Source organism: Vulpes lagopus, chromosome 5 (assembly GCF_018345385.1).
Source record: "Vulpes lagopus strain Blue_001 chromosome 5, ASM1834538v1, whole genome shotgun sequence".
Classification (NCBI taxonomy): Eukaryota; Metazoa; Chordata; class Mammalia; order Carnivora; family Canidae; genus Vulpes; species Vulpes lagopus.
In genome coordinates, this window is record NC_054828.1 from 73,644,622 (window position 1) to 73,671,981 (window position 27,360).

General features: G+C 41.7%; 2 protein-coding genes and 1 long non-coding RNA gene across 9 annotated transcripts in view; 2 read left to right on the forward strand and 1 right to left on the reverse strand.

Annotated features, from left to right (window-relative positions):
• POGZ (pogo transposable element derived with ZNF domain) overlaps positions 1-10,714 on the forward strand; it is a 47,270-nt gene extending 36,556 nt beyond the window's left edge. For 4 of the 7 annotated variants that reach the window (XM_041755880.1, XM_041755881.1, XM_041755876.1 and 1 more), the window contains 9 exons: positions 1,861-1,961; positions 2,502-2,648; positions 5,035-5,169; positions 5,278-5,450; positions 5,607-5,747; positions 6,192-6,248; positions 6,458-6,570; positions 6,793-6,817; positions 6,984-10,714. In XM_041755880.1, the coding sequence (XP_041611814.1) occupies positions 1,861-1,961; positions 2,502-2,648; positions 5,035-5,169; positions 5,278-5,450; positions 5,607-5,747; positions 6,192-6,248; positions 6,458-6,570; positions 6,793-6,817; positions 6,984-8,655 (2,564 nt within the window). In that variant the 3' untranslated portion in view covers positions 8,656-10,714. Of the gene's footprint in view, positions 1-1,860; positions 1,962-2,501; positions 2,649-5,034; positions 5,170-5,277; positions 5,748-6,191; positions 6,249-6,457; positions 6,571-6,792; positions 6,818-6,983 lie in introns of all 7 variants that reach the window. The other 3 variants (XM_041755877.1, XM_041755874.1, XM_041755875.1) reach the window with 1 other exon arrangement.
• A 1,011-nt stretch (positions 10,715-11,725) lies between these two features.
• PSMB4 (proteasome 20S subunit beta 4) lies at positions 11,726-14,115 on the reverse strand. The gene is made up of 7 exons (XM_041757471.1): positions 13,948-14,115; positions 13,509-13,715; positions 13,081-13,227; positions 12,823-12,904; positions 12,342-12,458; positions 12,047-12,135; positions 11,726-11,845 (listed from the first exon to the last, which is right to left on the reverse strand). Exons 1-7 carry the CDS (start codon positions 14,085-14,087, stop codon positions 11,833-11,835), a joined length of 795 nt encoding a protein of 264 aa, XP_041613405.1. The 5' UTR covers positions 14,088-14,115; the 3' UTR covers positions 11,726-11,832.
• A 57-nt stretch (positions 14,116-14,172) lies between these two features.
• LOC121492142 lies at positions 14,173-27,001 on the forward strand. The gene is made up of 3 exons (XR_005988116.1): positions 14,173-14,355; positions 16,085-16,217; positions 26,920-27,001. It is a non-coding gene; the product is annotated as an uncharacterized LOC121492142 (long non-coding RNA).
• The last annotated feature ends 359 nt before the right edge of the window (positions 27,002-27,360 follow it).

Below are 27,360 nucleotides of genomic sequence, written 5' to 3' on the forward strand. Positions count from 1 at the left end.
TATATTTAAAAGGTGTTCTAGAAAAAGAAGAAAACAATAAATGACAAACAAATTGAATTAAGAGGCAAAGGGGCAGAAGAAGAAAATATTGTCATTTAGTTGACACTATTTCCCAAACATGTCATGTACTTCCACACCTCTGTGCCTCTGTTACTGTTCTCTTGGTCCCTCTGTCTGAGAAACTCCTATTCTTTCAACATTTAGCTTATATATCTTATAGCTTCTGTTCATTCTTTGAGACAAAATTTTTTATTTACTTGTATCCTTTGTAGCATCTAATGAATCTCTGGCCAGTGCTTCTAAATGGGTTCCCATACCCCTTTGAGATAAACACAGAACTTGTGAAACTTCTTCCCAGAAAATAAAGATTTTATTCTTTTGCAAATAATTTCAGGGGATACTGAGGTTCCCTGAGGCATCGAACATGGACCCCAGATCAAGAATCCCTGGTTTTTGTTTGTTTAACACTTTTTTTTTTTTTTTTAAGTTTTTAAAATTTATTTATGATAGAGAGAGAGAAGCAGAGACACAGGCAGAGGGAGAAGCAGGCTCCATGCACTGGGGAGCCCGACGTGGGATTCGATCCCGGGTCTCCAGGATCGCGCCCTGGGCCAAAGGCAGGCGCCAAACCGCTGCGCCACCCAGGGATCCCTGTTTAACACTTTAAAGGATTATTTCAACTTTACTCTTGTGGGGAAATGGGTTGGACATGGTCCAGTAAATGCTCAAAGCTTCAAATTTACAATTTCCATACTTGCAAAAACTTGAAAATAATCCCAGTGACAGAAAAACAATTACTGTGCCTGTTTATTTATATATTTTTTACTGTGCCTGTTTAATTCAAAATATGTAGCAATTCAAATTTTTATTACTCAGAATTACAGCTTTTATAAGCTTGACAAAATGACCAGTTTCAAAGTTTAATTACCTCAACAACTCATAACAAGGCAAGAACTTCTGTCACCACTGTCAGTCCTTTGAGGACAAATTCTTGTACTCATTTAGTAGATGTTTGTGGAATTATTCATAGAAGATCATTATTTATCCTTGAGCAGAGGAATGAAGTAGTGTAGTAATTTAAAATAATTCACTTGGCAATGGTATGTAAAGCATAGACACTGTTTATTTATTGTAGAGACATGAGGTATTATTGGAAGCCAGCTGATTAGTAGTAGGAAATCATGTGGGCTTTTACTAAGTTTTTGTCTGTGAGAATGGCAAAATGACCATTGCTAGATACATTATGAAATAATAGTGACAGAACACAGGGGTGTAGACTCGGAGATAGTGCCTGAGTGCAGGAAGGGGTGGGGAAGTGAGAAGGAAAACAATGGAATCAGGAGGAGGCTGAATTAAGTTAGAGTTGGTGGTAGAATATCCAATTAAAATGTCTTGTAAAAAAAAAAAAATAAAAAATAAAATAAAATAAAATGTCTTGTAGACGGTTCAAAACCTGAAATGGAGCTTTAGTAAGAAGGCTGAGCTCAAGGCATAAGGTTTGCTGTTAGCAGCAATACAGATGTTAAGACAGATCCATTTTATTTTATTTATTTATATATTTTTTAAAGATTTTATTTATTCATGAGACACAGAGAAGCAGGGAGAAGCAGTCTCCCTGCAGGGAGCCCGATGTGGGACTCAATCCCAGGACCCTGGGACCACGCCCTAAGCCAAAGGCAGATACTCAACCACTGAGCCACCCAGGTGCCCCAACACAGATCCACTTTAAAGAAGGAAGAGACTTAATGATGTACTGACTATTGAAAGTAAAAATAGAGAAGTCAGGGAAAATCAAGATTGAGTCAGCAGGACTTTGGTCTTATTTTCAGTTGGATTTATTGATTATTTTTCTTCTTACAGCCAAGTGCAAGATCTGTGAGTGGGCGTTTGAGAGTGAGCCACTATTTCTCCAGCATATGAAGGATACTCATAAGCCTGGAGAGATGCCTTATGTCTGCCAGGTATTGCCTTTTTCTCTAGGGAGCTTCAGCCATTTTGCTCTTAGGCTGAATACAGAAAATCCACTAATACACATTGCTGAATACCTGCTGTATACACTCACTCAGTTTTAGGAATACTGCAGAGATCCAGAAGAAATAATAGACATAGGGTCCATTCTCAGGATTTTCTATCCCAGAGAAAACCGTTAAAGGAACATGTGCATGTACCCAGCCAGGGAACCTAGTCAGAGAACATACACATGTACTACAGGAGTATGTCTCCTGAACTGCCCTCTAGAGATGGACAAAGAAAGCTTTGCTCCTCTTAGTCACAAAGTGGATTGTTCTCAGACTTTCTTGACCTTCCGCCATTTTAATCTTAACCCACAGCTGAATGTATCACAAACAGCCCTTCATTACAGAGTCAGAATAATAATTTGATTTCTATACATTTAGGAAAACTTATTTTTTTCCTCTTATTTTGACATTTTCTGTTACTACCTCTTTTTTTAAGGCCTTAGTTGTTCACTCTTAGTTTATTTTCCCTCTTATGTGACTCAGGTGTGTCAGTATCGCTCCTCACTCTACTCTGAGGTAGATGTCCATTTTCGGATGATCCATGAGGATACTCGGCATCTGCTCTGCCCTTATTGCCTGAAGGTCTTCAAAAATGGCAATGCATTCCAGCAGCATTACATGAGGCACCAGGTACCAGGCACCAAGCAATTCCCATATTCTCATTTTTTTAATTTAGTGGATGCTGGGACCAGGGCTGAGCTAGTCAGATAATTTTGGTAGGAAGGTATAATAAGTGTATTTGCATTTCCCAAATTTCAGTTACGTGCTTTTCACTAAGCTGGGTGCCAGGAATTTAGTGTTATACAAGACAAATGGTAAAGTAGAACGTGGAGAGTATTGTGTTAGGGGAAGTATAAGATATAGAAAAGCATGCACCTATTTTGGGAGCCATCTGAAGTATGAGGAAGTGAAGTGGAGTGGAAGAACAGTGTCCTCCAAGCACAGAATGAAAGTATGGAGGTTCAAAGAATTAAAGGAAGTTCAGTGTGTTTGGAGTGTGGGGTATAGGAGGAGGTTGGCAGTTAGGAAATAGGTGGTGGAGAATCCTGCAAGGCATGAAAAGGGAGGTCATTCGGGAGGCATTAAAGGGAATTTTTTTAAGTTCTTGAGTGATAGGTTCAAATTTGTTTAAGTTATGAGTACTCTGGCTGCACTAGGAGAATGAATTGAAAGGAGAGATTAAGACCAGAGTTAGGGGGACACGCCAAAGGCTCTTTTGGTTTAGGTGAGGGACAGTAGTAGCTATTGGCTTTGAAATGAAGAAGATAGAGTTGAGAGAGATTGAGAAAGTAAGTGATATTTATGATTTAGTGAAGGATTCAGTGAAGGTAGTGAGGAAGGAATTACGAATAGTGCTTAAAATTCTGTTCTGGGAAAAAATGAATGGTAAGACTATGTACTGATAGAAACACTGTAGAAACTAAAGTTGACAGCGGAAGTAGGGATTATGCGTTTGGATTTTCTGAGTTAGCAATGTCTGTGGACAGCAGCTGTAGTTGTCTACTAAACACATAGTTGGATATATAGGTCTGAAACCTAGGAGAAAAGCCTGGGTTGTGGAATACATACTTAGGAATCATTATTATATGAATCAGGTGATTTTAAACATAGAAGTTGCCATGTTCCCTCACCCCCAATTGAGAATAAGATGAACCTCTGAAGACTCTCTCTACAAAGCCATAGTAGTCCTAGGAGGAAAAGCAGAAGAGACTTGATGTCAAGGAAGCTGAGGGGAGGAAAGTTTTGAAGAAAAGGGTGTGATCAGAATGTTGCAGGAAGATGTCAGCAACATAGAAACTTAGAGGCCAGCCTTTAGCAACATTGATGGGAACCATGTGGTTGGTTAGCAGAGTGAGTGTCAGATTTCAGCAGGATGAATGAAGAGGTGAGAAAATGGGGACGACTTATTTTTAAAAGTTTCAGAAGGGGAAGACTGAGGATAGCAGATCCAGAGGAAGAGGTATCAGAGAATTTGTTGTTGCTTTTGTGTTTTGTTTTTAAAGTGGAATAAATAGAGTCCTGTTTTAAATTCCTTCAAGAAAGGAGCCACTAGAGGAGGAGAGTGAAGGTACTTAGGGAAGGCACAAAATGGAGAACCAGCTGGGTACACCTGTGTTTGACACTTGCCCATGTCTGCACTCTCATATGTGAGCTCCCTCTTTGAGCTCACACACTCATTTGCACAGAGGTGACTGCCTATAATCCCTCACATGTGTATTTCCAAAGAGCAGCATGGAAATTGTCCCTTGTACTCAGGTAATGGGGCCTTGATATCCTGGGAAGAAAACCATAGGCCTGGTTCCTGTTTCTGAAGGACTTCAGTAGTAGGCAGTCGGAATCTTCAGATGTGTCTCACAAGGACAAGTGCATATCTACATATATATTGATGTGTTAAATGGAAAGATAGCAAGGGATAGAAAAATACCATCATTCATGTTGAGAAAAAAAAGAAAGGGCAAACAAGGAGGTGGTGATTTGAGATGTGTGTGTGTGTGTGTTATATGGTTATGCGCATAGATTGTCCATGAAAAAATACTGAAGAAACTGGTAACAAGTTGTTTCTGTGCAAAGGGATGGAGGGTTGGAATTGAAGGCAAACTTAAAACATGAAGGAGTATGGAATAAAAAATATGATTTTTTAAAAATCACATAATACATTTTACTGTGTTCAAAAAAAAATAAGAGAAAAGAATGTCCAGAAGTAGGTAGCACTGTCTGCATTGTAAAGACAAAGTAGGGCTAAAGTTGAAGCCGCTAATCCACATTGTTAAACCAAGTCAGGAAGAGATGGTTGGAGGACCTAGTCATTCTGGCTGAGTCTGCCTTTCTTTGGGACCATGGGAGGTGATGATTCTCAATGGTAGGTTTTGGTGTCGTGTTGTGTATTTTTTTCTTCCTTGTTCAGTTATCCATAGAAAGGTGGGAAGAGTGATTGTTAGCATTAATCTACCATCTCATCAGGGACAAAAATATATTGGGAACCTTTAAGGGATTCTCTTTCTTTTTCCCTCCTCAGAAGAGGAATGTTTATCACTGCAACAAATGCCGGCTGCAGTTTCTCTTTGCCAAGGACAAAATTGAACACAAGCTTCAGCACCACAAAACCTTCCGTAAACCCAAGCAGCTGGAAGGTTTGAAACCAGGCACCAAGGTGAAGGGCTTGTCAACATTTCTTTCATAAATCCAAGAGGGGAGGAATATCAGTACTCTGAGATTTACAGTGGGTAGTGTCTAAATTGTTCCTTCCCTTGGCTCGCAGGTGACAATCCGGGCTTCCCGAGGGCAGCCACGAACTGTTCCTGTTTCCTCCAATGATGCATCTCCCAGCACCTTGCAGGAGGCAGCACCACTGACCTCCTCAACAGACCCCCTGCCTGTCTTCCTTTATCCCCCTGTCCGGCGCAACATTCAGAAGAGAGCTGTTAGGAAAATGTCAGTGCCACCTTTTGGAGGTTGGGGGCTGGGTGGACACAACTGTTCCTATAGCCAGAGTAATCTAGTAGCCTTTAGCAGGATCTGTTGTCTGAAGCCCCCACAATTTGAACACTCCTGGGGCAATAACAAGAATTTTTTGTTGTTTCTTGATAGGAGTGTCATGGGCCGGCAGACGTGCCTGGAGTGCAGCTTTGAAATCCCAGATTTCCCTAATCATTTCCCTACCTATGTTCACTGCTCTCTGTGTCGCTATAGCACCTGCTGCTCTCGAGCCTATGCCAACCACATGATCAAGTAAGTCATGGTTAAATCAGTGATCCTGTCTGAGAGTACAGATTCTCCAGAACTCATTTTTCATTCCCTCCTTCAACTCTTAAGAGCTGTTTGTCCATCTCTTCTAGCCGGGTAAGAGTCAAACCCGTGTTCATTTGGCTCTGATGGCCTGTGTTCTAATTTTGTAGGACCTTGCTACTTAGAGTGTGGCCTAAAGACCAGTTTAGAACTTCAGCCTCTGCTCTCCACCCCCAGGCTACTCAGGCTGAATGTGTCTTAATGGCTCTCCTGGTGATTCATATGCATACTAAAAGGGAATATTAATATGATAGGAAAAGTGATTTGAGTTGAGGTGAGCATGGATTGAAGAGCCATCTCTTTTGTTGGGATATTGTCAAAGACTGGTGATCTCATTTAATGATCAGAACCCCCTGACTCATGCTACTTTTTCTTTGTCTTTCTCAGCAATCATGTTCCACGCAAGAGCCCTAAGTATTTGGCTTTGTTTAAAAATTCTGTGAGGTAAGGAAAAATTTACTGATGGTCTCTTGATTTTTTTTTTTTTTTATGTTCTTATATTAAATCCTTTTAATTAACTTTCAGGGGATATGTGAATTAATTTGAGAGAGAGGAGAAAGGACAATCTTTTTTCTTAAGTTGTTAAGCCTCAGATCTTATCCCTCTTGTGACTGTTGTATTTGTTTTATATACTCTTGGATTCTTTTTCTTAGTGGAATCAAGCTGGCTTGCACTTCATGTACCTTTGTTACCTCTGTGGGAGATGCCATGGCCAAGCATCTGGTATTCAACCCCTCTCACAGATCCAGCAGCATCCTACCACGAGGTAAGTAGTAGAGATGGGAGTTAGTGGGACAAGAGAAAAAAATAAGGATACAAGTCTTACCATAGGAGTCAGGAGCATCTCTGCCTGCGCTAGTTCCTTCACTGTTGAGATAGACATCACTACATTGGAAGGGATTAACCATTCCAACCTGACATTTATATAGGACTGGGGGGCTTGTTTCTTCTCTGAGTTAACATTTCTTTATTGTCTCATTTCCCATAGGATTCACTTGGATGTCTCACTCAAGGTAACAAACTTACTTCATGGTTTAATTTCTTTTTTTTTTTTTTTTTTCATGGTTTAATTTCTATTTTCAATGTGTTTCATCTTTTTTATTACTATCACTGCTACTATTAGTATTTCATTTCCCTAGTTTAACTGAGCTTTCTTTTCCTCTTTGCTAAATCCTTTAGACATGGCCATACTCGTGACCGAGTACATGACCGGAGCTTGAAGAATATATATCCTCCTCCTGCCTTCTCCTCTAATAAAACTGCCACTGTGAAATCTGGGGGGGCCACCTCAGCTGAGCCTGAAGAGCTTCCAACTCCTATGACCCAAGCACTCCCGTCACCAGCATCAACCGCAACCCCGCCACCAACCCCAACCCACTCCCAGGCTTTAGCCCTTCTGCCCTTGGCTGCAGAGGGGGCTGAATGTCTGAATGTTGATGACCAGGATGAAGGGAGCCCAGTCATCCAGGAGCCTGAGCAGGCAACAGGGGGCGGTAATGGCAGTGGGGTTGGCAAGAAGGAGCAGCTGTCTGTGAAGAAGCTTCGAGTGGTACTGTTTGCCCTGTGCTGCAATACAGAACAGGCCGCTGAACACTTCCGAAATCCCCAACGACGGATCCGGCGTTGGCTTCGGCGCTTCCAGGCCTCCCAGGGGGAGAATCTGGAGGGCAAATATCTGAGCTTAGAAGCAGAAGAGAAGCTGGCTGAGTGGGTGCTAACTCAGCGAGAGCAGCAGCTACCTGTGAATGAGGAGACCTTGTTCCAGAAGGCCACCAAAATAGGACGTTCTTTGGAGGGGGGGTTTAAAATCTCCTATGAGTGGGCTGTGCGTTTCATGCTCCGGCACCACCTGACTCCCCATGCCCGGCGAGCTGTGGCCCATACCCTACCGAAGGATGTGGCAGAGAATGCAGGACTCTTCATTGAATTCGTACAACGACAGATTCACAACCAGGACTTACCCTTGTCCATGATTGTGGCCATTGATGAGATCTCCTTGTTCCTAGATACAGAGGTGCTGAGCAGTGATGACCGGAAGGAGAATGCCCTGCAGACAGTGGGCACAGGGGAACCTTGGTGTGATGTGGTGCTGGCCATTCTGGCAGACGGCGCTGTCCTCCCCACCCTGGTTTTCTACCGAGGACAAATGGATCAACCTGCTAATGTGCCAGACTCGATATTGCTAGAGGCAAAGGAGAGTGGCTACAGTGATGATGAGATCATGGAGCTGTGGTCAGCTCGGGTGTGGCAGAAGCACACTGCTTGCCAGCGTAGCAAAGGCATGCTTGTGATGGACTGTCACCGCACTCACTTGTCGGAAGAGGTGCTGGCTATGCTTAGTGCCTCTAGCACCTTGCCCGCAGTGGTCCCAGCAGGCTGTAGCTCCAAAATCCAGCCGTTAGATGTATGCATCAAACGAACTGTCAAGAACTTCCTACACAAAAAGTGGAAGGAGCAGGCCCGGGAAATGGCAGATACTGCATGCGATTCCGATGTCCTGCTTCAACTGGTGCTGGTCTGGCTGGCTGAGGTGCTGGGCGTCATTGGGGACTGTCCAGAGCTGGTACAGCGGTCCTTCCTCGTGGCTAGCGTTCTGCCTGGCCCTGATGGCAACATTAACTCGCCTACAAGAAATGCTGACATGCAGGAGGAGCTCATTGCGTCCCTAGAGGAGCAACTGAAGCTGAGTGGGGAACAGTCTGAGGAACCCTCAGCTTCCACTCCCCGACCCAGGTCATCTCCTGAAGAGACAATTGAGCCTGAAAGCCTTCATCAGCTCTTTGAGGGCGAAAGCGAGACCGAGTCTTTTTATGGCTTTGAAGAAGCCGACCTAGATCTGATGGAAATTTGAGTGTTGGGGTCATGAGCGGGTGCAGAGTGGGGGTGGGAAAGTGTGAAGGGGGGGTAGAGGAATTTAGGGAAAAGGGGTTATGCCAGGTGGGGTATTTCGTTTATATTTTTTCATTTTATGCCACCACTCCCCACCCCACCCCCCATGTTGACTTCTGTTTCCCTGTGGATTTGTGGATTATTAGGAATACCAGTAGTGATCCCATCTGAGCCAAGGAGCTGGCCCATTGGTCGTTCACTTCTGCTAAAAACAGGTTTTAGTGACTTTTTTTTTTTTTTTTAATTTAAATTACTGTTTGGTATTTTTCTGACAAAATCAAGAAAAAGAAAAAAAAATTCTTTGTGGGCGAATGTTAATTTTTTTGTTTTCCCTTTTACCTCAATTGTATCATAGTACATCTGGGTTTTTCTCTTTGTTTTACTGTGTGGCAGTGTCTTTGGGCATGTTATTCAACCATTGTCAATGTGAGAACATTTCTGAAGATGGGAAAGACAAAAAAATATGTAGCTCACAAACTGGTTTATTATATATATGGATAAAACTTTTTTCATTGTGGTCTTAACACTTTTATATAAAAATGAAAATGGAAAAAAATCCCACTGAACTCTCTCTTCCTTCTCCTTTCTTTCCTTCCCTCTCCAGAGATGTTGGTTTCTACAGCAACTCTTAGAGATATAAAATTGTGGCTTTAAAAAAATGCATGAAACCACCTCTCATCCAGAATGATGAATTAGATTTGTTTTTCCTCACCACCCTCCCTCCAACAAAAACATGACAAAATGAGTATTCTTTGCACTTGGGATCTTTGGCCCCTTTTCCCATGCTCACACCATTACTCTGGACAAAGGATCATACATGTGTCATTAGCAAGCAAGAGGTACTGAGGTGATCACACAGTGTTAGGGTGGAAGCCAGTGTATGGGTCTTCATCATGTTAAGTGGACAGCATGCCTGTTCAAGAGATCACATGTCCTACATCCAGGAGCTAATTGTGCAAGAAGTTAAGTGTTGAACTTTAAAAATAAGACAGACCACTTGTTGAAATCCTGCTTACTCTGTGGCTTTCCTTATTCCTCTTAATGCTTAGAGAAGAATGTGACCTGAAGAAGAAACACAGGGGTGTGCACAAAGAAAGACATGAATCTTTATTTTTCACTGCCAGCTTCAAGGAAAGAAAATGTTTCTACAATTTGCATGAGGGATTTTTTTTTTAACTGTATGTACTCACAGTTATAAACTGAAATGTACTGTATCATACAGAGAAAAGGAACAAAAACCCAAGGCCAGCTTTCCCACAGCTACACCTTCCATCCCAAGGCTTTCAGCAACATGTCCCTCCTGGGAGCCAAGGAGGCAGCCTGCACAGGCTTGTAAATGGTTCATCTTTAAAATGTATATAAGTGGGACATTTAATAAAATGAGGGGAAATGGATTTATAAACAATGTGGTTTTTTTTTTCTAGGTAATCCTATTTTAGTAGGCTTTCACAGACTGGGACATGCTCAAGATGTGATGGGCCTGGTGGTACGGGTGTGACACTTGTTACGCCTGTTTCTCCTCACCTCCATTTTTTGGTTTTTTAACTCCCAGCACACTATAATATAGTGAACTGGAGTGATCCTGCCCATAAACAGCTTGGCCAGCTTCGTGAACCCATGGCATCTGAAAAGTGAACTGAGGATCTATCTTCTCTTGGGCTTCTCTTCCCCAGCTTTTTGCCTGATGCCATTTTGACATTAAAATGGACTTCGAAGTCAACCCTTTGCCTTTGAGAAAGTTCAAGAACTATGGTCAACTATCTACAATGACCTAACCTTCTCTTTGGTAGTCTCCACAGCAGCCCCAGCCTCAGCAGAGCTGGGTTCCTGGCCTCTGCATACTGTGACTTTCTTGATGGGTAGTTTTTTTAAGACTATATAACACCAACAGTGGATCAGCTGGGTTTTGGCCAGGAAGTTACATTTGTGGATTCTGCCTGCATGGCTTAGTAGTAGAAGGAAGTTTTTTTTGTTTTGTTTTTTTTATAATTCAGTTTAATCAATAAAGTATTTATTGACTACTTTCTGTGTTGAGACTGAGTATGTGGAAGACAAATAGAAAACTAATAGTTTCCTTTGACTTACTAGTTTGTTATAACATGGGATGATAAAATGCAGGGATATTTCAGTCTCCCCCTCCACTCTCTAACCTCATTGAACTTCTGCAAGTTTGAGTTTGCTGCCTATGCTAGTTTCTCAAAGCAGTTTAGAGAGGATATACATCAGAACCACCTAGGGTGTTCATTTATTTATTTAAAAGATTTATTCAGGAGACACAGAGAGGCAGAGACCTAGGTAGAGGGAGAAATAGGCTCCCTGCGAGGAGCTCGATATGGGACCAGATCCCAGGACCCAGGGATCATGACCTGAGCCGGAGACGCTCAACCAGTGAGCCACCCAAGTGCCCTGGGTGTTCATTTTTTAAATTCAGGTTTAACACCATTTTGGGAGAATTTGGCTAACACTCCAAATGACTTGATTTATGGCTAAAAGGACTTTTAAATGAACACATAATACTTTAAAGATTAGGTCTTCAGATAGTAGATTTGGACAATAAACATTTAAATTAAATGAAGTTACTTTGTATTTCCTCTATTGAAGGTGAGGAGGTGACATGGGTGAGGGATTAAAGCTGTCAGGCCAGTCCTGCTTGGGAATAACTTTACCCAGAGCAGCTTTACTAGATGCTACATTTCTCTATCTTTGAAATGGCGTTTTAACTAAAATATTTGCAGCCAACATACCAGAAAGTCAGTAAGAATCTAGCACATGGGTGGCAATGTTTAAGAAAAACGTTAAGTACTTTTATTATCCCACAAAGATCAGGCCTGGCATCTATACAAAGCTGTTAATATAGGCCCAAATGAAGATGGTAGTGGATCCTCCTGTACTGTCATGCAGAGAATCCTGTATTTGCCCTAAGAATCAAGAGCCAAAACAGGGTTATCTGACCAGGGAGGGAAATGGCACATGGCAGTACTTCACACCTGCACTCTTGGTATGACCTAGTCAGACAATAAAACCACTCGGCAAGCATTTCAAAGAATTTATTTTACAATAGAAAAGTAGACCTTTGAACCAGCCAAGTTCAAAGTTAGAAGAAGGGCACAACTTCAATTCTGGATAATGCATCTGAATTTCATTCAAAACCACTAAAAAGAAAGAGCATTTAAAAACTGTGAAGCAGAGGGGGAGGAATTAATTCCCAAAAGCAACTCTATCCTCCAACCAAAACCCTCTCCATCCAAAGAATCCTTTTAAGACTTCCAGAAAAATGCAGCTTAGTGCAAGCCAAGGAGCCTCCCAACTGTTCTACCACTTATTTTTCCTTCTGTAACTTTAATTTCAGTCACCTGATCATGTGAGCAATCTCCCAGTTGGTCTCTGCAGAGAGTGGTCCCTCTATTTCAACACCTTTTTCGGTGACTGTGGCAATTTGAAACTGAAAGAAAGCAGAACTCCCAATGAACATGCCCACCCCACATGAAGTCCCTGAGGCCTGCTCAAAGGTCAAGGAGAGGATCTTCCCCTAATCTGAAAATAGGAAATTCTGCAATCTGTTCTTCAAAAGCAAAGACCCAGGTACTGAAACTATGGAGAGCTCGCTAGTTAAGAGTCCTATCCTCTATTATTCATGTCCTTCCTCACCCGGTTATAGGAGCGGGCATCTCGATAATAAAGCACTCGCATGCAGCGTTCCACTAGCTCTCGGGCCTCAGTCTGACTCAGGACTGGCTGCTTCTCCAGAACTTCTCGCAGCAGAGGCTAGGGAAATGGGAAGAACATGAGAGATTACCAGAGGTTGAATACCCATCTGTCCCAAATTCACAAAGTAAAAAGCAGCATAAAATGACATTCTGCCTACTGCCTCACCAGAATGAATTCTACTTACTTGTGCTAACACCAACCTGAAGGGTAAATTGTAGGGCATTTCTCTCTGCACATGTCTACTGAATCTGACACACCACTTTATCAACAGAATGTAAGTGCCAACACATACAGCTTTCAGACTACAAAGAAAACTATCTGCCAGCAGGAGGGATCTTAGTCTATCCTCACGTTGGAATTTTAAGAGAAGAACCAAGGAGAGGAGCCCCCACTGCCTCCCCCACACCTCTCCCGCACGTACCTGAGCCAAGTATGCACCATAACCAGTGGCCAGCGAAGGGGCTTCATAAGCTACACCAAGCATGTCCACATAACCGAGGAAGCTAACAGGACACAATAGGTCAAAGAACTAATTTCATTTTAGGTTTTCTTGGGTATCTTAGCTGAAGGATGGGGCCATGGGGTCTGAGAAGTGACATTCTCTTAGGGAGAAGAGACAAGACACTACATAGACACTAGAGGTTAGATAGTCGGGGAAATTAAGTTATTTCAAGTCAACCTCTCTCCATCAGCGTAGCCTCCAATGACCATGGTGTTCCACAGGGGGTTCATCTTGGAGCGACGGCTGTACATGGCCCTGGTCAGCCATGAATGAATAGCTCTAGGGCTATAGCTGTGTCCATCTCCCAACAGCTCCTCATCAATCCTTAAAAGGAATAAGTCATGAGAAAAATGGAGAGAATGGAAGTCGGGAATTCCATCCACCCTCACCCCAAAGAATTTACCACAATCTTCCTCATTTTACACTGCCTAACGCCAAAAACTATGTGCTGCAAACACTATCATCTTCCACCCTCAGCAATTCTCCTGTCCTCGGCTACAGCCTCAAATTCCCCCACCCCAGAACTTCTAAGGGGATATTAAAAAACAATACAGTGAATTCCTCTCCCCACTTGGGATCTACTCCCTAATCTCCAGATAACTTACACCATCTGGCCGAGAACTTGCTTCAAATACTGGAAATCTGCATAGTCTCCGGAAGCACCCAGCATGGTGCTGTCGTTGACTCGCATAATGCGAGAGATGTTGCGGAAACGAGCCAAGGAGCCATAGGAGCCCAGCATGTCTGCTGCAATCACCACTCCACCCTCGAATTTGACACCCAAGACCGAGGTCCCGGTCACCATAGGGTTCCTAGACAGAGGGAGGGAGATGAGGAGAGGCACGGGAGAAGGGCCTGAGCCCTCTTCCGCGCAGTGGTTCCGCTTCTGATTTTCCATCTCCCCTTCCATTCTCCGGGACTCCGCGCCGTGGTCCCCGCCGTTCGCGGGCCTTGGGGCGCCTTCCCCGGCTGCCTCCGAACCGTCCGGCTCGACCAGGCCTCAGCGTCCCGCCTCCGGCGCAGGCTCGGACGCCAAGAACTTACTGCGTGCGCGTAACCGAACCCCCGTAAGGAGAAAACGCCGGCTCCACGGAGGCAACGGAACTAGGCGGGATGTGGTAAAACTGCCCCGGGGCCGGACCACCGGCCCAAAGTCTGGACCGCGACTCCAGAAACGCTTCCATCTTAGTCACGGTGGCTGAAGAAATGACGGCGCTTGCGCCAACGGAAGCGGAAGTGAGCCTTGGGGTCCACAACTTCTTCCTGCCAGCTGTTCCCAGCAGCCATGTTGATGAGGTTACGGCTGGCGGTATGGTCCTCGTAGTCCGCCGCACAGACCCAGACAGCTGGAATTGCCTGACGTCGCGGCATAGTGCCTCATCGCATCAGAGCCTGAACTAGATCAGAGTGCTCTGAACGCACAGATTCAATGAAGGGGAGATTGGTTGGGAGGTAGGTATGGCGAGACACTGAGGAGGCAGAAATTCTCGTGTTCTGCTTTGGATCTTGATCAAAAGTCCCCCCCCCCCCCCCCCAAGAAACTAGCAGTCAGCTGGGATCTCTTACATCTGTACTCCTCAAAACAGCCTTGTAAAAGGCATTATCCGACCCATTTTATAAGTAAGTCTTGTGGCGTAGTGACTTGCCTGGCCACACTGCAAGTAAAGGTAGATCTGAGTCCTCAAGCGCAGAATAAGAAAAGGATTCATCCAGGTGTGCGTACCCTGGGGTGTATGAAGTCGCAGGTGGAGCACTCACTCACTCTATGGGATTGGACAGATGTCTGCAAGTTTCCGTACAGTCAAATGCTTTTGCCCCCCTCTTAAGCAGCGGAAAAACTCCATGGACCGTGGGCTTGAAACGAAATTCCAGGAGTTCCCTTCCCAGTGTGGTTCTGTATCAGGAGGTGGAAGCAGTGTCTACAATCAGACTGGTGAATACGAAGCCACTACTTTGCCACGTCTCCCCGCACAACTTGAATTTAAATTTTTTACTCAGAGGAAAACCAAATCAAATTTTGTTTTTAAAATTCCTTAAGTGGGGGCTCAGTCTGTTGAGTCTGGGACTCTAGATTTTGGCTGATCTCACCGTGCTGAGACCCAGTCCCGCTTGGGCTCTGAGCTCTCTTCTCAGGGGGAGTCTGCTGCTCTCCCTCCCTCTACCCTTCCCCCTGCTTGTGATCTCTCTCTCTTTCAAATAAATAAATAAATCCTTAAAAATGAAATAAAATTCTGAGTTAATTTGAACCAAAGCAATGCATGAAAGTTTAATTATGTAAAAAAAATATTTTACTAGGTCATGAAACCCTGGAAAAAGGAAGGTTCAAGATCTTGTGTTAGAGGCACCCAACTGACACCCTTTGTATCACCTTTTTTTTTTTTTTTTTTTAAGATTTTACTTATTTATGAGAGAGAGAGAGAGGCAGAGTCACAGGCAGAGGGAGAAGCAGGCTCCATGCACCGGGAGCCCGACGTGGGATTCGATCCTGGGTCTCCAGGATCGCGCCCTGGACCAAAGGCAGGCGCTAAACCACTGCGCCACCCAGGGATCCCTATTTTATTTCTTTTTAAAAGATTTTATTTATTTATTCATGAGAGACACAGAGAGAGAGGCAGAGACACAAGCAGAGGGAGAAGCAGGCTCCATGCAGGGAACCTGCGCTGGGACTCAATCCTGGGACTCCAGGATCACGCCCTGGGCGGAAGGTGGCGCTAAACCACTGGACCACTTGGGCTGCCCAGAAAATCTTTTTTAAATGTGCCTAATTTTCTATGGTTGGCTGTTTCTTTGAATTTAATTAACATTGTGTTCCCACCAAAGTTAAAGTTGTTGGTTTTTTTTTAAAGATTTTACTTATTTATTCATGAGAGACACACACAGAGAGAGGCAGAGACATAGGCTGAGGAAGAAGCAGGCTCCATGCAGGAAGCCCGATGTGGGACTTGATCTCAGGACTCCAGGATCACACCCTGAGCCGAAGGCAGATGCTCAACCGCTGAGCCACCCAGGCATCCCCAAAGTTAAAGTTTTTAGGTCAGCAATCCCCAGGATGGTTTTGAAACATGTCGGGATATCCTTGGGTATAGGGGATATCCTGAAATTCTCAGAAAAGAAATAAAACTAGACTAAATTGGAAAATAATAACCACCATCACCCCACCAACATTTTCATTACTTTTTAGGACAATGGAATTTGAACCTTCAAATCCAAGAGTTAAGGATCATTTCCTGACCTGTTCAGGGCCTGGCCCCAGGGAGTATAACAGAAAGAAGAGAAAGAAAGCATATCCAGCTTGTCTGTGGCTGCAGTACTCTGTGAGTCTTCCCTGAGGATTTTTGTGATTTTCCGTCTTCAATAGTTCATTTCTACAGTATCTCTCTTACAGCATGTGTTACATTTGTCCAAAGACTCTTCCACCAAACTAAAAGTCTCACAAAGGCAGTAACTGAGATTGTCCTTCAACAAGTGTCCTCTGATGCACAGAAATTTTTAATTTTGATGTAGCCCTATTTATCAATTTCATCTTTTGTTGCCCATACTTTTGATGTCATATCCAGGAAATATTACCAAATACAATGTCATGGGCAGCCCCGGTGGCGCAGCGGTTTAGCGCCGCCAGCAGCCCAGGGCATGATCCTGGAGACCTGGGATCGAGTCCCAAGTAGGGCTCTCTACATGGTGCCTGCTTCTCCCTCTGCCTGTGTCTCTGCCTCTCTCTCTAGCTGTGTCCCTATGAATAAATAAATAAAATCTTTAAAAAAATACAATGTCATGAAGCTTTCTGCTGTTTTTTTTTTCTTTTTAAATATTTTTCTTAAAATATTTATTTATTTTAGGAGATGGAGAGAGAGACAGCAGGGAAAGGGGAACAAGGAGAGAGAGAGAATTTCAAGCAGACTCCCTGCTGAGCACAGAGCCTGACATAGGACTCCTCCATCCCACAACCCTGAGATCATAACCTGAGCCGAAATCAAGAGTTGGATGCTTAACTGACTGAGCCACCCAAGTGCCCGTAGTTTTAATTCATATTGAGATTTCTTATCTATTTTTTAAAGATTTTATTTTTATATTATTTTTATTTTATTTTTAAGATTTTATTTATTTATTCATGAGAGACATAGAGACATAGAGAGGCAGAGACACAGACAGAGGGAGAAGCAGGCTCCATGCAGGGAGTCTGATGTGCAACTCGATCCCAGGACTCCAGGATCATGCCCTGGGCTGAAGGGAGGCACTCAGGAATCCCTTGAAGCTGAGCCACCCAGGTATCCCTAAAGATTTTATTTTTAATAATCTCTACACCTAATGTGGGGCTCAAACTCACACCCCCCAAGATCAAGAGTCACATGCTCAATCAGCTGAGCCAGCCTGGTGCCCCAATAGATCTTTTATTCATTTTGAGTTAAATTTTGCATATGGTATAATGTAAGGGTCCCACTTCATTCTTTTGCATGAGGATATCCAGTTTTCCCAACGTCATTTGTTGGAAAGACTGTCTTTTCCTCAGTCATGGCCTTGATACTTCATGGAATTCACCGATCGTATGTGTGAGGGTTTATCAGTGGGATCTCTGCTGTATCCCATTAGTCTATATGTCTGTCTTTATGACAATACCACACTGTTTTGTTTACTGTAGATTTATAGTAAGATTTGAAATCAGGAAGTGTAAGATTCCCAACTTTATTCTTTCTAAAATGTTTTGATAAAAGTATATTTTTGAAATTTTTATTGTTTTGGTATTTTTTTCCTTTCATATAGAAATCTAGGTTAATAGATTTATTTTTGTGGGCTTTTTGTAATTTTAAAGATGTTATTTCATGGGACCTCTGGGTGGCTCAGTGGTTAAGCATCTGCCACTGGCTCAGGGCATGATCCTGGAGTCCCAGGATCGAGTCCCACATTGGGCTCCCTGCACGGACCCTGCTTCTCCCTCTGCCTGTTTCTGTATCTCTCTCTCTTTTTCTGTCTCTCATGAATAAATAAATAAAATCTTAAAAAAAAAAAAAAGATGTTATTTCATTGTCACCTGACTTCTGTTGTTTGTGTTAGGAAGTCACCTGTATGTCATACTGTTGTTTCTTTGAAGATAATGTATTTTTTTTTCCTTCTGGCTCATTTTAAGATGTTCAGAAGTGTCTTTGATTTCATCAGTTTTAGGAGGATATACCTAGGCATGTTTTTTTTCTAATTTTTTTATTTTGTATTTATTTATTTAGTTTAGAAAGAGAAAGCATGAGAGACAGTGAGCAGAAGCATCAGGAAAGGGAAGTGGGAAAGGGAGAATCAGACTTCCCACTGAGCTGGGAGCCCAGTGCGGGGCTCGATCCCAGGACCCTAAGATCATGACCTGAGCTGAAGGCAGATGCTCAACAGATTGAGCCACTCAGGCACCCCTCAGGCATGACTTATTTGTATCCTTCCTGGGTGTGCTGAGCTTGAATCTGTGGGTTGATATCTTTCATTAGTTTTTGAGAATTTTAAGCCATTATCTCTTTGAATATTGCTTTTGCCCAACATTCTCTTTTCTCTCCTTAGATTCCAAATATGGTATATACTTAAGCATGTCCTCATGCTTTAATTTTTGTTTTCCATTCTTTTTGATATTTGCACTTCAGCTTGGGTATTTTCTATTGATCTGTCTTCCAATTCTCTAATCCTATGTACTGTGTCCTGTGTGCTATTAAACTCTTACATTGAATTCTTCATTTCAGACTTTGTCTTTTTATTCAGTTCTAAAATGTCCTTCTATGGGCAGCCTGGGTGGGTCAGTGGTTTAGTGTTGCCTTCAGCTCAGGGCGTGATCCTGGAGTCCCAGGATCAAGTCTCACATCGGGCTCTCTGCATGGAGCCTGCTTCTCCCTCTGCCTGTGTCTTTGCCTCTCTCTCTCTCTCTCATGAATAAATAAATAAAAATATTTAAAAAAAAATAAAATGTCCTTCTGACTTTTTTATAGATGCCAATTCTCTACATTCTCCATATTTTCATCTATATGTCCATCATTTTCACTTTTTTCTTAACATGTTAATCATACTTATTTTTACAAGATTCCTATGTGTGCTGACTCTAATATCTGGATCATCTGTGGGTTTTCTTTTTTTTTTTTATAAAACTTTTTTTTATTTTTATTTATTTATGATAGTCACACAGAGAGAGAGAGAGAGAGGCAGAGACATAGGCAGAGGGAGAAGCAGGCTCCATGCACCGGGAGCCGACGTGGGATTCGATCCCGGGTCTCCAGGATCGCGCCCTGGGCCAAAGGCAGGCACTAAACCACTGCGCCACCCAGGGTTCCCTGTGGGTTTTCTTCTGTTATCTTTTTCATTTCATTTTGTAATTTTCTTTTCTCTATGCAAATAGAATATTTTTTTATTGTGTCTCAGAAATTATGAATAATTCTAGAGGCTCCACAGCATGTTCTTTTTACCAGAGAAAGTTCTCCCTTTTTCCCTTCAGGCAGTTAGAGTGAGGGGCTGATCACCTCAATCCAGTCAGGGATTAGGCTGTGTCAGGGTTGGGTTGCTGTTTCAGTCTGGTTTGCTTATATTATTCAGGCATGTTCTTCACAATCTTTGCATTGAAAACTGGGCAGGTATGCATCTACTTAGCCCTGAAATACTGAAGAAGGCTTCTGCTCCATGCAGCTCAGAATCTGGCAGATATCTTGAGGAGGAGACCAACTGAGGTTCTTGTCCTTCCTCTGCCTCAGCAGGTCTTTGTTTTCTAACCAATGATACTAGACTGGGAGGTTTAGTCTGCCTTTTTAGGAGCTTGTAGTCAGGCTCTCTAGCCTCCTGTACATTCCAAGAGTTCAGCAGATGTTCCATGAATAAACCTGCCACCTAAGTTTTCAGCTTGTCACTCCAGCTTTGAACAACCACCAAACACTGATGATTTATCTTCCACAAGTAGAGGCATTCTGCTTGGTTAAGCTTTAGCCTCAAATTTTACTTCACCTAGCCCTCATTCCTTCCATAGACCTTTGGTGCTTTTTATTGCAGCTGCATCCCCCTTTGCCTTTCTCTTATAAGGACACTTATAATTGCATTTAGGACCCACCCAGATAATCCATTATAATCCCTTCATTTAAAAATCTTTCATTTGGGACACCTGAGTGGCTCAGCAGTTGAGCATCTGCCTTTGGTTCAGAGCATGGTCCTGGAGTCCTGGGATCAAGTCCCACACTGGGCTTCCTGCATGGAGCCTGCTTTTCCCTCGGCCTGTGTCTCTGCTTTTCTCTGTGTGTGTGTCTCTCATGAATAAATAAATAAATAATCTTTTAAAAAAAAGATCCTTCATTTAATGACATTTGCAAACACCCCTTTTCCAAATAAGGTAACACTTACAGGTTGCAGGGATTAGGGTGTACATCTATCTTTATTTTCTTTTCTTTAAATTCAATTAGCCAACATATAGTACATAATTAGCTTCAGATGTAGTGTTCAATAATTCACTGGTTGTTTATAACACCCAGTGTTGGGGAACCTGAGTGGCTCAGTGATTGAGCGTCTGCCTTTGGCTCAGATTGTCATCCAGGGTTCTGGGATCGAGTCCTACATCAGGCTCCCTGCAGGGAGCCTGCTTCTTCCTCTGCCTGTGTCTCTGCCTCTCTGTGTCTCACATACATATATACATACATAAACTCTTTTAAAAAAATAACAGTATTTTTATTTATCAGTATTTATCATGTCACATGCCCTCCTTAATGCCCATCACCCAGTTACCCTATCCCCCACCCACATCCCCACCAGAACCCTCAAAACTGAGTTTGTTTCCTAGAGTTAAGAGTCTCTCATGGTTTTTCTCCTCTCTGATGACTCCTCATTCAGTTTCCCCTCCTTTCCCCTATGAACCTCTGTGCTGTTTCTTATATTCCACATATGAGTGAAGCCATATAATTGTCTTCTCTAGTTGACGTATTTCACTCAGCATAATACCTTCTAATTCCATTCACATCAATGTAAATGGTGGGTATTGATCTCTTCTGATAGCTGAGTAATATTCCATTGTATATATACCACATCTTCATATGTTCATCTGTTGATGGACATCTGGGCTCTTTCCACAGTTTGGCTATTGTGGACATTGCTGCTATAAACATTGGGGTGCAAGTGCCCCTTCAGATCACTACATTTGTATCTTTGGGGTAAATATCCAGTAGCGCAGTTGCTGGGTCATAGGGTAGCTCTATTTTCAACTTTTTGAGGAAACTCCATATTGTTTTCCAGACTTGCAGCATCAGTTTGCATTCCCACCAACGGTGTAAAAGGATTCCCCTTTCTCCAACCCCTCAGCTCCGTTTGCTGTTTCCTGTCTTGTGAATTTTAGCCATTCTGACTGGTGAGAGGCGTATCTCATTGTGTTTGTTTTTTTTCTCCGCATTGTGGTTTTGATTTGTATTTCCCTGATGCCAGATGATGTGGAGCATTTTTTGCGTCTCTTGGCTATTTGTATATCTTCTTTGGAGAAATGTCTGTTCATGTGTTGGCCCATTTCTTGATTGAATTGTTTGTTTTTTGAGTATTGAGTTTGGTAAGTTCTTTATAGATCTTGGATACTAGCCCTTTATCTGAAATGTCATTTGCAAATATCCTCTCCCATTCTGTAGGCTGTCTTTTGGTTTTGTCAACTGTTTCTTTTGCTGTGCAGAAGATTTTTTCTTGATGAAGTCCCAGGGGTTCATTTTTGCCTTTGTTTCCCTTGCCTTTGGAGACAAGTCTAGCAAAAGTTGCTGCAGCTGAGGCCAAAGAAGTTGTTGCCTGTGTTCTCCTCTAGGATTATGATGGATTCCTATCTCACATTTAGGTCTTTCTTCTATTTTGAGTTTATCTTTGTGTATGGTGTAAGAAAATGGTCCAGTTTGATTCTTCTACATGTGGCTGTCCAAATTTCCTAGCACAATTTATTGAAGAGATTGTCCTTTTTCCATTGAATATTCTTTCCTGCTTTGTTGAAGATTAGTTGGCCATAGAGTTGAGGGTCTGTTTTTGGGTTCTCTACTCTGTTCCACTGATCTATGTGTCTGTTTTTGTGCCAGTACCATACTGTCTTGATGATCACAGCTTTGTAATAGAGCTTGAAGTCCGGCATTGTGATGCCCCCGGCTCTGGTTTCCTTTTTAATATCCCTTTGACTATTTTGGGTCTTTTCTGGTTCCATACAAATTTTAGGAGAAATATTGGTGGTATTTTGATAGGGATTACATTGAAAGTGTAGATTGCTCTGGGTAGCATAGACATTTTAACAATATTTATTCTTCCAATCCATGAGCATGGACTGTTTTCCCATTTCTTTGTATCTTCCTCAATTTCTTTCACAAGTGTTCTGGAATTTTTATTTATTTATTTATTTATTTATTTATTTATTTTATTTATTTTTTTGGAATTTTTAGAGTACAGATCTTATACCTCTTTAATTAGGTTTATTTCTAGGATCTTATGTTTTTTGATGCTACTGTAAATGGGATCGATTCCTTAATTTCTTTTTCTTCTGTCTTGTCATTAATGTATAGAAATGCAACAGATTTCTGTGCATTGATTTTATATCCTGTCACATTGCTAAATTGCTGTATGAATTCTAGCAATTCTGGGGTGGAGTCTTTTGGGTTTTCCACATAAATATCATGTCATCTGTGAGAAGGGAGAGTTTGACTTCTTTGCATTTTGAATGCCTTTTATTTCTTTTTGTTGTGTGATTGCTGAGGCTAGACTTCTAGTACTACGTTGAACAACAGTGATGAGAGTGGACATCCCTGTCGTGTTCCTGACCTTAGGGGAAGAGCTCTCAGTTTTTCCCCATTGAGAATGATATTCACTGTGGGCTTTTTGTATATGGCTTTTATGATACTGAGGTATGTTCCCTCCATCCCTACACTGTGGAGAGTTCTAATCAAGAAAGGATGCTGTGAAATATGAAATGCTTTTTCTGCATCAGTTCAGAGGATTATAATGGTTCTTGTCCTTTCTTTTATTAATGTGATATATCACATTGATTGATTTGTGAATGTTGATCTACTCTTGTAGCCCAGAAATAAATCCAACTTGGTCATGGTGAATAATCCTTTTAATGTACTGTTAGATCTTATTAGCTAGTATCTTGGTGAGAATTTTGGCATCCATGTTCATCAGGGACATTGGTCTGTAATTCTCCTTTTTGATGGGGTCATTGTGTGCTTTGGGGATCAAGGTAATGCTGGCCTCATAGAACGAGTTTGGAAGTTTCCCTTCCTTTCCTATTTTTTGAAACAGCTTCAGAGGAATAGGTACTAGTTCGTTAAATGTTTTGTAGAATTCTCCTGGGAAGCCATCTGGCCCTGGACTCTTGTTTGTTGGGAGATTTTTGATTACTGCTTCAATTTCCTTGCTGGTTATGGGTCTGTTCAGGTTTACTGTTTCTTTCTGTTTCAGTTTTCGTAGTTTCCAGGAATGCATCCATTTTCTTCCAGATTGCCTAATTTGTTGATATATAGTTGCTCACAATATGTTTGTAAAATTGTTTGTATTTCCTTGGTATTGGTCATGATCTCTCCTTTTTCATTCATGATTTTATTAATTTGGGACCTTTCTCTTTTGTTTTTGATAAGTCTGGCTAGGGGTTTATCGAGCTTAATTCTTTCAAAGAACCAGCTTTTAGATTCATTGATCTATTCTATTGTTCTTTCAGTTTCTAGTTCATTGATTTCTGCTCTAATCCTTATTATTTCTCTGTTCTTGCTTGGTTTAGGCTTTATTTGATGTTCTTTTTCCATGTCCTTTAGGTGTAAGGTTAGTTTGTGTATTTGAGACTTCTATCTCTTTTTTTTTTGAAAGGCTTGTATTGCTATGTACTTCCTTCTTAGGACCACCTCTGCTGTATCACACAGGTTTTCAACAGTTGTGTTTTCATTTGTTTCCATTAATTTTTAAAAATTTTTTCTTTAATTTCTTGGTTGACTTTTTCATTCTTTAGTAGGATGCTCTTTCACCTACAAGTGTTTGATTTCCTTCCAAATCTCCTCTTGTGATTGAGTTCAAATTTCAAATTGTGGTCTGAATAATTTCAATCTTTGATACTGGTTGAGACCTGATTTGTGACCCAGTATGTGATCTATTCTCGCTCTCTCTCTCTCGTTTTTGTTATGTGATCTATTCTTGAGAATGTTCCATGTGCACTTGAGAAGAATGTGTATTCTGTTACTTTAGGATGGAATACTCTGTATATCTCTGCAAAGTCCTTTTGGTGCAGTGTGTCATTCAAAGCCCAAATTTCCTTGTTGATCTTCTGCTTAGATGATCTGTCCATTGCTGTGAGTGGAGTGTTGAAGTACCCTACTATTATTGTATTCTTATCAATATGTTTCTTTAATTTTGTTATTAATTTGATTTATATAATTGGCTGCTTGCAAGTTAGGAGCATAAATATTTATAATTGTTAGATCTTCTTGTTGGATAGACACTTTAAGTATGATACAGTGTTCCTCTTCATCCTATACTACAGTCTTTGGTTTAATTTTTTTTTTTTTTTATGATTGTTACAGAGAGAGAGACAGAGAGGCAGAGACACAGGCAGAGGGAGAAGCAGGCTCCATGCACCGGGAGCCTGACGTGGGATTCGATCCCGGGTCTCCAGGATCGCGCCCTGAGCCAAAGACAGGCGCTAAACCGCTGCGCCACTCATGGATCCCCAGTCTTTGGTTTAAAATCTAATTGGTCTGATATGATGATTGCTATCTCAGCTTTCTTTTGATTGCTATCTCAGCTTTATCATTGGCATGATAAATGGTTCTCCACCCCCTCACTTTCAATCTGGAGGTGTCTTTAGGTCTAAAATGCTCTTGTAGATAGCATATGGTTAGGTCTAGTTTTTTGTTTTGTTTTGTTTTTTGTTTTTTTTTTTAATCCAATCTGATACCCTGTGTCTTTTGATTGGAGTATTTAGGCCATTTACTTTGAAAGATAAGAATTTAGTGCTGTTATATTATTTATAAGGTCTCTGTTTCTGGTCTCTGTTACTTTTAGGCTCTCTCTTTGCTTAAAGGATCTTCTTTAATATTTCTTGCAGGACTGATTTAATGATCACAAATTCTTTTAGTTTCTGTTTATCTTGGAAGCTCTTTATCTCTTCTTCCATTCTGAACGACACCCTTGCTGGATAAAATATTCTTGGCTGCATGTTTTTCTCATTTAGCACCCTGAATATATCATGCCAGCCCTTTCTGGCCTGCCAGGTCTCATGGATAGGTCTGTTGCCAGTCTAACATTCCTACACCTGTAGATTAAGAATCTCTTGTCTTGAGCTGCTTTTATTTTATTTATTTTTTAAAAGATTTTATTTATTTATTCATGAGAATACACAGAGAGGAGAGAGAGGCCGAGACACAGGCAGAGGGAGAAGCAGGCTTCATGCAGGGAGCCTGACGTGGGACTCAATCCAGGGTCTCCAGGATCACACCCTGGGCTGCAGGCGGTGCTAAACCGCTGAGCCACCCGGGGCTGCCCTTGAGCTGCTTTTAGAATTTTCTTTATCTCTGAAATTTGCAGGCTTCACTCTTATAGGTCAGGATGTTGATCTATTTTTACTGACTTGGGGGGTGGGGGGTTCTCTCAAGTCCAACCTCTTGGACTTGAATGCCTGTTTCCTTCCCCAAATTAGGGAAATTCTCAGCTATGATTTGGTCAAAGATACCTTCTCTCTCTCTCTCTCCCTCTCTTTCTCTCCCTCTCTCTCTTTCTCTCTTTATTCTTCCTTGAGGACCCCAATCATTCTAATAGTGCTTTGCTTTATGGTAGCACTGATTTCTCAAAGCCTCCCCTCATGGACCATTAGTTGTTTTTCTATGTTTTCATCAGCTTCCTTTCTTTCCATCATCTTATCTTCTGTGTCACTTATTCTCTCTTCTGCCTTATTCACTCTGGCTGTTAGAGCATCCATTCTAGACTGCCTCTCAGTTAAAGCATTTTTAATTTTGGCCTGATTAGATTTTATTTCTGCACAAAAAGATTCTCTGGTATCTTTTATGCCCAGCTAATAACTTCATGGTGTTTGTTTGTTTGTTTGTTTTTTCCATTTGTCTTTTTTTTATGGTGTTTTTTTTTTCCATTTGTCTTTTTTTTTCCAGCTAGTAACTTCATAATCATAACCCTGAATTCCAGCTCAGACCTTTTATTTATATCCATATTAATTAGATCTATGGTACTACGTCTGTTTTTTTCTTTTGTTGTGATTTCCTCCTTCTAGTCATTTTGCCCAAAAAAGACTGGATGAATGAGAGAACAAAATAAAAAATATCAACCATGATACAAGAGAAATACACAGTAGACAAATCCAAAGAGTTCAGAAACCAAAAAAAGAGAAGAAAAAGAGAAAAGAAAAAGGGGTGGAAGGGAGAGAATATAATCTCCAAGTGAACAAAACAGGGTGATCCACTTGGTCCTGGGTCTGTTTTGATCTGTTTGTTAGAATATACTAAATCTGGGACGCCTGGGTGGCTCAGCGGTTGAGCATCTGCCTTTGGCTCAGGGCGTGATCCCAGAGTCCCAGGATGGAGTCCTGTATCTGGCTTCCTGCATGGAGCCTACTTTTCCTTCTGTCTGTGTCTCTGCCTCTCTCTCTGTGTCTCTCATGAATAAATAAATAAAATCTTTTTTAAAAAAAATACACTAAATCCTAAAATTGTAAAGAAAGCAAAAATATATATATATATATATATATATACACACCGATTTTATTTGTATCAAGATAAAATTGAATACACTGATAAGAAGCCAGAAATGAAGAATTATATCTATAAAATGTAAATGTAAAAATGAGAGTTAAAAATAGACTTAAAAACAAAGAGTTGATAAAATAAGAAACTAGTTGAAAAGGAAAGGAAAAAAGAAAAGGAAAATTTTAAACTGAAAGATAAAAGAATCATGAGAAAAAAACCTTGAATTCTATGTGCTATTTTCTCCTTGTACAGCAGTTTTGCAGTTCTGTGGGTGGAGTCTACTTTAAAAAAAAAACAGCTGCTGAGTTTCTTTTCTTTTTTTTTTTTTTAGCTGCTGAGTTTCAAACGGAATTAAAATGGCTTAAAGATAATTCCCTACACTGACAATAGAAAATAAAGCTCTTCAAATAGAAAAATTTAGTTGTTGGAGGAGCATTCATATTTCACACGGTGATTATTATTATTATTTTTTTTTTATTTATTATGATAGTCACAGAGAGAGAGAGAGAGGCAGAGACACAGGCGGAGGGAGAAGCAGGCTCCATGCACCGGGAGCCCGACGTGGGATTCGATCCCGGGTCTCCAGGATCGCGCCCTGGGCCAAAGGCAGGCGCCAAACCGCTGCGCCACCCAGGGATCCCTCACACGGTGATTAGAATTAGTTTGCAGAAGATTTTGTTAATTACAGGTGACTGATTTTCCCCAAGCACATAGTTGGAATATCCCAGTCCTGTCAACACTCTGACTGCCTCCCCCCACCCCAGTTCATCTC

What these genes read in the sequence shown, in the direction of transcription:
- PSMB4 (XM_041757471.1), bottom strand. Translation starts at nt 14,087, where the DNA reads ATGGAAGCGTTTCTGGAGTCGCGGTCCAGACTTTGGGCCGGTGGTCCG. An exon ending in CAAGTTCTCGGCCAGATGGT is followed by an intron (nt 13,228 to 13,508) that starts GTAAGTTATCTG and finishes ATTCCTTTTAAG; the next exon opens with GATTGATGAGGAGCTGTTGG. An exon ending in ATGGTGCATACTTGGCTCAG is followed by an intron (nt 12,459 to 12,822) that starts GTACGTGCGGGA and finishes CCATTTCCCTAG; the next exon opens with CCTCTGCTGCGAGAAGTTCT.